Genomic DNA, 12,500 nt, shown 5'->3' on the forward strand with positions numbered 1-12,500 from the left:
TCATCTCGTCTCGTTCTGTCCTCTCCCCTACATTTGAGATGGGACTACATTAAACCTGTTAAGACATGACGTCATAAATTTGCTGGTACCAGAATGGCAATGACCAAGTTGTAGTGCATTACTATTAATAAAGGCCCTGTGTTATGCCATAGTGGTATAGTAGCATGGTAGTTAAAGGGACAGTTTGGTCAATTTCAAAATGCAGTTGTAATGCCCACACTACCCTGGACTTGTCAGTGCCTGAGATTTTTTTTTCTTCTTCTTCAGCCGTTTTCGAGATCCTGGTCATTGTAATGGGGGCAGCTCTTTGTTTACATTTCAAAAAAACATTTTTATTTATTCCCAAAAACATCCAAAAGGTTATAAACTAGCAAACAGCAGTACCTTTTGGGAAAATATTTGGAGTTGGCCTATGTTTCATTTTTTAAAAATGTAAACAAACGCTGCTCCCATTAGAATTGCTCATATCTCGGAAAGGGCTGAGCCGAAAAATGTGGCATCACCAGGTACTGACAAGTCATGGGTAGCGTGAGCAATACAACTGCATGTTGAAATTGACCAAACTGTCCCTTTAACTTTTCAATGACTATTACAGCATTCCACTGGTGGAACAGTGTGGGACTACGAGATGAGTGAGGGAAACACAAGTAAAGAAGTTGTGGAAAATAACAACAAAAAAACCCAATTAGGTCAAGTTTTGCACAAATATTATTGTGTGGTGGTATTCTGTGCCTTGACCGTCTTCGTAATTATACAAAAGCATGAACACAAAAAAGAAAAGAAAGAAAAGAAACGAAACCATGTGGCACTGACTGCAATTTTCTTCAGATCTCCCCAGCGTCTGCCCCTAACCCCTCTCAATTGGTTTTCATGTGCCATGAAAAACAACTGGCAAGTTTTTTTATTTTTATCTCACATCTGTCTTCTGCTGTCGTTCCTCTTTGAAGCAGACACCAATGCCCTCTGGCCAACCAGGAGCACTGGCCTAACACTGGGGCTTATGGGTAAGAGGGCTGAAGCCCCGGCTTCCTGCTCCCAGATACATACTGGCTTCTGGTCCCCATAATGCACACACATACACACACATTCACAGGCGCGCGCACGCACACAGACCCACACACACAGACACACACTCACACACACACACGTGCACACACACACACACACACACACACACACACACACACACACACACACACAACACACACACACACACACACACACACACACACACACACACACACACACACACACACACACACACACACACACACACACACACACACACACACACACACACACACACACACACATCCATTCTTTGCTCTGGTTTCCTGACTGGACTCATCAGTTTTCGATGCCCAAAGGGTCAGCTCCGGTGGTACCAGGGGAACGTGCTTTAAATACCAGAGGAGTCCAGCCAAACACACACACACACACACACACACACACACACACACACACACACACACACACACACACACACACACACACACACACACACACACACACACACACACACACACACACACACACACACACACACACACACACACACACACACACACACACACACACACACACAGTCAGTCACTTTATGAAATGAAAGCAAGAGATGAGTAGAATAGGAGAGGGACTAGTGGGGCGAGGAGATGAAGGGAAGCACATAGAGCCATGGATAAAGGAGAAAATGGATGATAGAAGAAGAAAAAAACAAAAGACAGGAAGGATAAAAAAAAGAAAATGAATAAGCGAAAAAGAAGAGAGGAAGAGTGCAAAAAGCTTCCAGATGGACCTGTCTGTGTGTGTGTGTGTGTGTGTGTGTGTGTGTGTGTGTGTGTGTGTGTGTGTGTGTGTGTGTGTGTGTGTGTGTGTGTGTGTGCGCGTGAGCGTGAGCGTGCGTGTGTGTGTGTGATTGAATTAAAGGAGGATTGAGCATGGGACAAGGGCCAGCAGCATTGGGCCTGGGACCCAGACTACGAGGGTCTCTCCTCCATAAGTCTAGTAGATCAGGAGGCTCTGATCTTCAGTCTCGGTGGGTGGGAGATTCAACATGCAAGATGGATTTTATTAGAGAGAATTAGGGCTTGGTGCCTATACAGTACTGTAGGCCATCGGAGTGTGAGCCAAGGCGTATTTGTGTACGTTTTCTCCGTCTCTCTCTTTTTCATCCACACATTTTTTTCTAGAGATGTACAGGATCCAAGATCCGGTTCCGGATCTGGCAGGATAATAGGGTTTTTCTGACTATCCGGATCCGGCAGGATCTTAAGCGGTGGATCCGGTATCCGGCAGTTACCTAAAAATCAGGATCTGGGGCATCTCTACTTTTTACGTAGCCTAGGCTTTCCAGTCAGTCTTTCACTACCCCAATCGCTGCATGGAGTGAAAGCCCTTTGGAAGCGGCCGTTGAAGGCAGTGTGGCAGTAAGCCAATGAGTCTTAAAATTAGTTTGCGCCAACGTAATAAAAAGGGCCCACGTGTGCGAGTTGGCTATTTGTTTCAACCCTTTCGTAGGATCCGGTATCCGCTTCCGGATCCGGCAGTATCTTAAGCAGTGGATCCGATATCCAGCAGGATCCTAAAAATCAGGATCCGGTGCATCTCTATTTTTTTTATTGTGATACGTTATGGAATAGTGCCAGGGGTCATCTTCTCTGCATAAACCCAGTTTCAGTTCTCTAAATCTGCCTGAACTCTCTCTCTCTCTCACACACACACACACACACACACACACACACACACACACACACACACACATACACACACACACACACACACACACACACACACACACACACACACACACACACACACACACACACACACACACACACACACACACACACACACACACACACACCATTTTGTTTTCATATTTTCAACTTGATGCTGGCCTATTGACTTTGGACTTAGCATGCACTGGGGACCAGGAGGAGCCATACTGAGAGGGTCTCTTCTTCATGCAGTAGATTATGAGCGCTGCTTGATCTCTAGAAGATCAGTGGGTGGGGGATTCAGCAAGATGGATTGTACTGTATTAGAGAATTACCTACATCTAGGCCTGGAGGTCATCAGAGCATGAGCCAGAGATGTATTTCTACACTTTCCATCTTTCTTTCGGTCTCTCTTTCTATCTTTCTTTCTCTTTCTATCTCTCTTTCTCTTTCTCTTTCTCTATATCTCTATTTCTATCTATACCTCTATGCACAAGCCAATATATGCACAAGACAATTTGTTGGCACGCAGGTTCCATATGTGCACACATGATATCAAGGTTAATCTCTTTAGAGCCTACTGCACTCCTTTCTATACAGATCACTTATGGTGTAAATACCATACAGCCAAGCTGAAGAAGCTGCAGGTGGCATATAATGATGCCTTCAGGATTTTCCTCCCTAGATGGACAAGCACTAGCACTTTATTTTCTTAATTGTGGGGTCCCCACTTTTCAAACACTGCTGAGGAATTTCATGTATAGATTCATGGGTAGACTTGTTAAGTCAAACAATGGTATAATATCTGCATTTTCTGATACCAGGCAGAGTGATACAAGATATTTCTCTGAATTGTGGAAGCACTGGTGTAGATGCCTACATGTATCCTAATGTCTTGGTGTTTGTGATGTACCTGTATGTTTCTTATGTGTTTGTTTAATGTTTTATATGGAACATTCAGAGTCTGTAATAAAGTTTTCAATTCAATTTAATTCAATTCAATTATATCTCTGTCTGTCTGTCTGTCTGTCTGTCTGTCTGTCTGTCTGTCTGTCTGTCTGTCTGTCTGTCTGTCTGTCTGTCTGTCTGTCTGTTTCTCTCTCTCTTTTTCTCTGTTGGGCGTGCATGCATGCATGCGTAACTTACACATATCCGTAAGGGCAGGTCTTGCTGCAGGAGAGGGTGCGGCACTTGGATACAGGTGGGCTGCACTCGCACACCTCGCAGCCGAAGTCGTCCTTCTCGTAGCCTGCAGGGCAATCCAGCGAGCAGTAGTTGGCCAGGTCAGGACACGAGTCGTCTGGAAAAGTCAAGACACATTTTTTTTTAAATGCCGGTGAAGCATACATGATACAGTTGGGAGAGACAAAAGGGTAATGCCGTGTACAGACCAGGAGCGAACGGAGCGAACGGAGCGAATGAAGCGACGGAAGTCATTATTTCTCTATTGGCACGCGACCTGCGCTACCAAAGCGAATTCGCCAGGAGCGAGGCTTCTTGCGCAACCAGAGCGAATTTTGATGATTAAACTAAATATAATCGCAGGCGAATTTGCTCTGACGCTGTTTGGCGAAAACCAATCGGAACGTTCATATCTCCGAATGTCCCAGGCTGTCAAGCCAGAGCCGTTATGTGATTAGTTGAATCAAACATGTCAATGCTGCGTCTCGAGCGAATACAGCGAATTCAAGGTGAAACTTCTTCTGCTACCCACACTACCAGGCAGCGTAATTCGCTCTTGGTCTGGACACGGCATAAGGGTTTGAGAAATGACCCAGGTTGAATTCGAACCTGGGTCCCCATGGGCATGCAAGCCCGCATGTGGTATGGAATGGGCAGTCATGGCCTAGTGGTTAGAGAGTTGGTCTTTCAATCTAGGGGTTGCCAGTTCGAATCCCCCCTGACCTCTCCCTACATCTGCATCCATGGCTGAAGTGCCCTTGAGCAAGGCACCTAACCCCACATTGCTCCAGGGACTGTAACCAATACCCTGACAAATAATAACTGTAAGTCACTTTGAATAAATGAAAGCGTCAGCTAAGTGCAATGTAATGTAATGTAATGTAATAATGGTATGGGTTTATTGGCATGCTGCACCGCTTCATTCCCGCTGCGTGCTAATATAAGGCATTGTTCCAACAGCAATCCTCACATATGGTGTGGTGTTGATGATGAGGCATAGTACGGATCGTGAGGTGTTTCTTTCATGCTCTGTTGTGTGGCTTGGTGTTGGTGAGGGGTGGACTATTGGTGGTTTGGTATGCAGGGACGAATGACTTCACAGGCCTAGTAGGGCCGAGGCCCAGGGGCCCATGAGCTCACGGGGGCCGAGCCTCTATATTTTCCATTTCTCATATTGCATAAAAATTGCACTTTTAACAAATGAATGTTCACATTTTCTTCCGGGGACATCTCACAACCCCAAAACCCCAACATAGACATATAATCTATCATCTGCTGAAACCATGAATCATTGTGTAGACCAGTGATTCTCAAAGTGTGGTCCGGGGACCACTAGTGGTCCGCGACACAGCTCAGGTGGTCCGTACGGGGATTTCTAATTTTCCAAGACAAGGTAGCAGTAGGCTTTATTTGTAACATTATTACAAAGATAAACATAGCTGAAGTCTTATTTTCATCACAATAACCACATAATACATGTGAGTAAAAATAAGTGATCTGCATTGAAATTAGCAGTGTCAAATTAGCACCCGTCAACTGTCAATTCGGTTGACAGGTGGTCCCTGAACATTTTTGGTGGGACAAAGTGGTCCTTGGTCTGAAAATGTTTGAGAATCACTGGTGTAAACTAGCAACACCCATGTAGGGGGAGCCTTTCTTCTCGTCTGGTCCGGGGGCCATAGAGTCACAATCCGTCCCTGGTGGTATGCTGCTGATGGCTAAGTATGGTACAGTATGTCTTGGTCTTGGTGAGTGGTGGCATACCGATGATGTTGGTATACTGATGGTTAAGTATGTCATGGTGTTGGTAAGTGGTGGCATACCGATGATGTTGGTATGCTGCTGATGGTTAAGTATGTCTTGGTCTTGGTGAGTGGTGGTATATTGATGGTGTGGTATGCTACTGTTGTTTAAGTGTGTCATGGTGTTGGTGAGTGATGGCATATTGATGGTGTGGTATGCTGCTGATGGGTAAGTAGGTCGTGGTGTTGGTGAGTGGTGGTATATTGATGATGTGGTAGGCTGATGGTTAAGTATGTCATGGTGTTGGTAAGTGGTGGCATATCAATGATGTTGGTATGCTGCTGATGGTTAATATGGCGTGGTGTTGGTGAGTGGTGGCATATTGATGGTGTGGTATGCTGCTGATGGGTAAGCATGTCGTGGTGTTGGTGATGGTGATGGTGATGGTGATGGTGAGTGGTGTGGTGATGCATAGATGATGTGGTATGCTGCTGATGGGAAAGTATGCCATGGTGTTGGTAAGTGGTGGCATATAGATGATGTGGTATGCTGCTGGGTAAGTATGTCGTGGTGTTGGTGAGGGGTGATACATAGATGATGTGGTATGCTGCTGATGGTTAAGTATGGCGTGGTGGTGTTGATGTGGACTCACTGCCAAGGCACTGGCACAGCAGGCATCCGTTGTGGTCCTGCAGGAAGCCGTAGGGGCAGTCCACCCCAGACAGGGTGCAGTTCTCCAGGGGCGGGCACAACAGAGGGCTCACCGTCTCATACGAGGGCTCTGGAACGACAGTCAAGACGTAGATAGCAGATTAAAGTATATGTATTAGATAATTATAATTATTAGACAAATACATTAGAGTATAATGGAGTGGGCAATAGAGTAGAGTAAAGTGGGATACTCTGGCCAACAAAGCCTTATGGTCCAAACTGGTCCCGTTTTATAGATATTGCTATGCCAAATTTGTAGTGACTACAATATCCAACCTAATACCAAGACTTTGAGGATATTTATCTCAGTTTCAATGTTGGCCTTAATTACTGCACTTGGTCTTTGTATGGCAGAATTGTTGAGTAAAGTAGAGTGGCATTGAAGAGAAAAGAACAGAGTAGAGCAGAGTAGAAGTGGAATAGATTTATTTTTTTATTTATTAAATTAAATTAAATTAAATTAAATTTATTTATGTTGAAGGAAATCAGAATGTCCAGTATGTATATCATACATAATGAAAAACCTCAGCAGGAAGAATGGTAAAGGTACAAACTAGATTTGTTTAGAGTAAGAATGCAGGAGTTGATTTGTCAGTGCCAAAAGAAATGAATGCAACCATGTCATGTACAGAAGGATAAAAACAGACCCAAAGGGCTGGTCAGGCACATAACCATAAGCCACAAGTGTTGGTTTCATTGTTCATTAGAGGCCTGGCTACCTGCAGCTCAGGACTGCTTGGTACAGTGGAAACAAAGCATCTACTGCTGTGCTGTGCCTGCATGTCCTGCTGTGAGATGGATGTTTTGTGTGTGTGTGTGTGTGTGTGCGTGCGTGCGTGCGTGCGTGTGTGTGTGTGCGTGTGTGTTGTGCCTGTCCTGCTATGAGATGGATGTGTGTGTGTGTGTGTGTGTGTGTGTGTGTGTGTGTGTGTGTGTGTGTGTGTGTGTGTGTGTGTGTGTGTGTGTGTGTGTGTGTGTGTGTGTGTGTGTGTGTGTGTGTGTGTGTGCGTACGTCCGTGCGTGCACGTCCGTGCGTGCGTGCGTGCGTGTGTGTGCCTGTCCTGCTGTGAAACGTGCGCACATTTCTGACAGCAGGGAGACATCTGACTCAATACACCACCTCCTCCTGCTCCACTTCCACCTCCTTCTCATTTATATCTTTGTGCCAAAATGGATTCCTTAGTTAGAATACTGGGCCACATATTCGGGCCAAATATTCCAAATTAACTTGTTGTTACCTGTCCAATTCAACCAACCAATCACCTGGATGAATTGGATAGGTAAAACCAAGTCATTTGAAATATGTGGCACTGGTTTCTTTTTTTGTTTGGGGGGGGGGGTGTTAATTAGTGAGGAGAGAGAAGAGTGGGACAGCAAATGAGTGGGAGAGAGAGATAGCAGAAGATCCGGACATGACCTGGGTCAGGAACCGAACGTGGGTCGCCCGCATAGCAGTCCAGCGCCCAGCCGACTACGCCACGGATGGGCCTGTGGCACTGGATTCTAACTAAGCTAAGAAATCAATTTTGCCCATCGCCGCCAATCACTGCCTCCTCCACCATCAAGTACGGTTCACCTCCACCAGCAATAACCTGCTGCACCTCCACTTCCACCAATAGACCATACTACAACATATATGAGTCCATGCAAGTGGCCATTGTTGACTGAAACAACTGTGGCATTTCACTTATTTTTCCCATTTTCACTACATTTATATTTTGGCTAAGTCACATCTCTGACAATCCTGCGCTCCTGATTGGTTCTACTACATTTTGGTTCGGGAGCAGGGTGAATCCAAAGGTCCTCCAGACCCTTGCGTAAGCTCACGAAGCTGAGTGGAAATACACTCTGGTGAGAGTCAGGCTATCTACCTGTAGTCCTCCAACACAACCTCCATCACCACCATTTCCACAACTACGCACTACCACCACCACCGCCACCACCATCTCCAGCAAGTAGCCATCTGACTCACCACCACCATCACCTTCACTTCTTCCTCCATTCCTGTCTTATGGCGACCACCATTACTAGACCACATCATTTGTTGAAGGGAAGTCATCAACCCTCCAATCCACTCACCCACTCACCACTAAGGCCCTGCAGCTCTCTAGGTGGTCTTCCTCCCTGTTCCCCTCCAACTCTCATTCTCATTCTCACTTGGCTCAGCCTCAAGCCTCACACTCACTACAAAAGAGGGCCCACAGCATGGTACCATTTGAACTAGAGTCGTGTGGTGGTAGACTAAAGCCTTGCCCTCTGCAGCACAGCGGGCAGTTTTTGTTTAAAACCTCAGCGTATAATTGGGCCAATTAAGGCAAAGTGATTGGCTGGAGGACACTTTCATCAGGGGCCTTTCGAGGGGAGGGAGGGCTGACTCAGCTGATGCCTGAACAAAAACCTACTGTATGGACACATTACAGGACCTGGACCAGAGGAGTGAAGCCTCTTTCCTCTCTCCTCTCCTCTCCTCTCCTCTCTCTCTCTCTCTCTCTCTCTCTCTCTCTCTCTCTCTCTCTCTCCCTCAACCACTGAGGTTGTTTATTTCTGACAGGCAGACATGCTAGGGCCTCATGCTGGACTCGTAAAAAGAAAGGGTTCTACTCTTCACATACATAGACCAGCCTATTTCATGGCTCCAGGCCTTTTTTGGAAGAGGTTAGTTTTTGGAACCCAACTTTTAGAACTATGGTTAAACATGCAGCTACTGCTTTCAGTCTAATTAATCTAAACAAGACCAATTCTGTTTATAGGACTCTTCTCTATGGTCCTTCACAGAGACCATCAATTTCAGCGTCTTTGAAAGGGGTACTCATTTGCCCAAAAAGTATTTTTTTTAGATCTACGTATGTGTACACGGTGAAGCATTCATGAACTATATAGTAAGTTTAATTTAGAAGAGGTTAGGTTAGGAAGAGGTTATTTTTTCTCTGTGCGTATAGCCATGTACATGAAAAGAGACCATAGACCAAGACTTAAAGGCTCCAGGTTCTTTTCGCCCACGGTCATAGGGTCGTTTTTTTCTTAAACTTTTTTTGAAACTATATGGGCAAAACCTCTGGTCTAGTAGTCTTCTAGTCTAAGTCTATTTTTTTCAGTATTTCTTTTCTTTTCTTTCCTCCCCCCTCTCTCTTTGACCATGCTGCTAAGCTATACCTATGACCTTTCCAATGTTTGTGCAGAAAGAAAATCCTTCATGGACAGAAACGTAGGTTTTTCTTTCTCAAATTGGCCTAAACATAGCGGCGGTGTACTATATCAGTCAGCTACTGTCTGTGGCAATGGCTGTAAATAGAAAAAGTGGTTTACATTGCATGATTTGTACAACCACGGGCCTGAGGTGGTATCTCATGTCAAAACCCCATCGCCGTGCCCCAGCTCCCTCCCAGACCCAGTGGCCCCCGACCCCTTGACCATCCTACAGTAGGAGCCATTGATCTTGTACCACACTTTCAGTGTTGGGAAAGTTACTCAAAAACTGTAATGCATTACTGATTACTGTACAAGTTACTGTCTTTTCAAAATAATCCCTTACACTACAATATTACTATATTTAAAATGTAAGGCATTACACTTTAATTACACTGACAATTTATTACAGTGTAAATCAAGCTCATGAGTCATGACTTTTTCACCTCCAATCTAGGAGGTGTTTTTGGCAGCATGCAGACTAAAAACTACCAGGCTCAGGAATAGCTTCTTTCTGACCCACCACACTGAATACCACTAAAATCCAGGCCATTGTAATGCTTCTGTAACTTAAGTTATTTTGCATTGTAAACAGATTTTTGCCTTACATTACTGCATTACAGGAAAAAGTAATGTATTAAAGTAATGAATTACTTTTGTAATGAATTACCTCCCAACACTGCACACTTTCCTGACTGCACTGAAAAGAATGACCTTTCAGATGACCTTGTCCTGGGCCCAGCCAAAGCTGACAGCGGCCCTGCACGGTATGCAAACGGAAAGGGGAAAAATAATTGTGTCCTGTTTAATTTGTACTTTGTCTGTCGGCAAACGCCAGACTAAATCAGCAGTTCGAAAAGAACGCGCAAGGCAGCATGGGTGCTCCCAGGCTAATTTGTACTACCATTGTCACAAATCCTGGCCAACTGCCATTCCAATGCTCTAGTCTTGCCAACCAACAAACCCATAGCCTCCTCGACATATGACCTACCCCATAACTCCATCTAGTGAGGGGCAACCTGAATTCAGAAGATAAAAAACAGTGTCACCACCAGGTAATTTTGAATGTATGACAAAAGAGTGTAACTTCTGAATCCAAGTTGCCCAAGGTTACCTTTCTAGGTTCCTTTTTAACGGTCACTGCTGGCATTTTGCACTCCACTAACTAACACCCTCCTCCACATTACATCCTCTCCCCTCACCACCACCAGCCCCATACCTTCTCCTGCCCCCCGCCCACAAAATCCCGCTGGAGCCTGCTTCCTGTGAGGTATGCCAGTAGCACTGCTGCCTAAATATCCTGGACAATCCTGGGCAATCAACCCCCTTCTCTTCTCAAACACACATACTACACACACGCACGCACACACGCACGTACGCACACACGCATGCACGTGCGCGCATGCACACACACACACACACATACACACACACACACAAACACACATCCCTACCCCTGACCCTCCAGGCCCACGCTGTTTGGTGTAAACAGAGCAAGTGATTACCTCTGCCCCGCCAGAGAGAGGCTACTTTCCCTGGCAGGCAGCTCTGACGGATGAGCGTCTTCTCCTCTTGTTTAAACGACCCGGCCCGGAACGGAAGCCCGCTCACCCAACATAAAACAAACTCCTCAAAGACCCGGGATTTTTTTTGGGGGGGGAGGCATGTGTGGTTCATAACCAATGAGAAGTAAGAGGAGAAGGAGGGGGGGAATTGGGGGGGGGGGGGGGGGTGAGGCATGTGTGGTTCAGAACCAATGAAGAGTGAGAGGAGAGGAAGGGGGTGAATGGGGTGGTGGTGGTGGGGGGGAGGTGGGGCGCCTCAAGCTGTAGCCCTTTCATGCAGATGGGCTTGACGGCGATCCCATTCACCGTTTGTTGAAAAAGCTAAACTACGGTACACCATTATAGCACTGCTATGACATTGCCAAGAGTATTAAGTAAGAGATTAAGACATGGTCATTACATTTTCAGAGATTATAATGTTATAACAGAGGCTCAGCAAGAAAGGCTTAAGTGGAGGTGTGGATTTCATGTGGTGGGAGGTGGGCTGGTGGGATATTAAGTGTGTTGTGTGTAGGAGGCCTTAAACCCCTCTTCTCCATAACCACATAGCATAGGCACAGACACACACGCACGCACGCATGCACGCACGCACGCACGCACGCACACACGCACGCACACACGCACAAACACACACACACACACGAACGAACAAACGAACGAATGCACGCACACACACATGCACGTACACACACACACACACACCTTGATTGGCATGATCAGCCTTCAAAAACCCTAGCCCACACGTGGAGGTATGGAACGAACAAGCTCTGCCTAATTGGAGAAAAAAAACGCCCTCAATTAAGTAACCTTAGTGAGCAAGCATGCTCCTTCATAAGCCTATGGGCACGCACACAAACACGCACACACACACACACAACCATACATGCACACACGCACACACACTCAATTAAGTATCCTTGTAAGCACGAGCCGGCTCCTCGCCAGGTGGATTCCATTTCAGTTGGATGGGGGGAGGGGAGGGGAGAGGTGGAGAGGTGGAAAGGAGGAGGGGGGAGGGGGCAGTGGGGTGGACTGAGGCATGGCCATTAAACAAAAATAAAGGGGAACAAAGCTCCCGTGGCTGAAAGAATGTGGGTCGGCGTATTGGCTTAACGAGGAAGAGAGAGAGAGAGAGAGAGAGAGAGAGCGAGCGAGAGAGAGAGCGAGCGAGAGAGAGAGAGAGAGAGAGAGAGAGAGAGAGAGAGAGAGAGAGAGAGAGAGAGAGCAGCAACAGCAGCAAAATCAGTGTGGGGATAATGAGAGCTATGCACAGAGAGAGAGAGAGAGAGAGAGAGAGAGAGAGAGAGAGAGAGAGAGAGAGAGAGAGAGAGAGAGAGAGAGAGAGAGAGAGAGAGAGAGAGAGAGAGAGGCAGAGAGACAGAGAGAAAGCAACAAC

At 46.1% G+C, this 12,500-nt stretch overlaps 1 protein-coding gene across 1 annotated transcript in view; it reads right to left on the minus strand.

Moving 5' to 3' along the window:
- The window catches only part of LOC134434958 (cysteine-rich motor neuron 1 protein-like), a 148,996-nt gene that overhangs the window by 41,383 nt on the left and 95,113 nt on the right, over positions 1-12,500 (minus strand). Inside the window, exons 7-8 of the mRNA XM_063183653.1 lie at positions 6,295-6,423; positions 3,864-4,017 (exon numbers count right to left, since the gene is read on the minus strand). Coding sequence (XP_063039723.1) covers positions 3,864-4,017; positions 6,295-6,423 — 283 coding nt within the window. The remainder of the gene's footprint in view (positions 1-3,863; positions 4,018-6,294; positions 6,424-12,500) is intronic.

The sequence above is a fragment of the Engraulis encrasicolus genome, chromosome 19, assembly GCF_034702125.1.
Source record: "Engraulis encrasicolus isolate BLACKSEA-1 chromosome 19, IST_EnEncr_1.0, whole genome shotgun sequence".
In the NCBI taxonomy this organism is placed as follows: domain Eukaryota; kingdom Metazoa; phylum Chordata; class Actinopteri; order Clupeiformes; family Engraulidae; genus Engraulis; species Engraulis encrasicolus.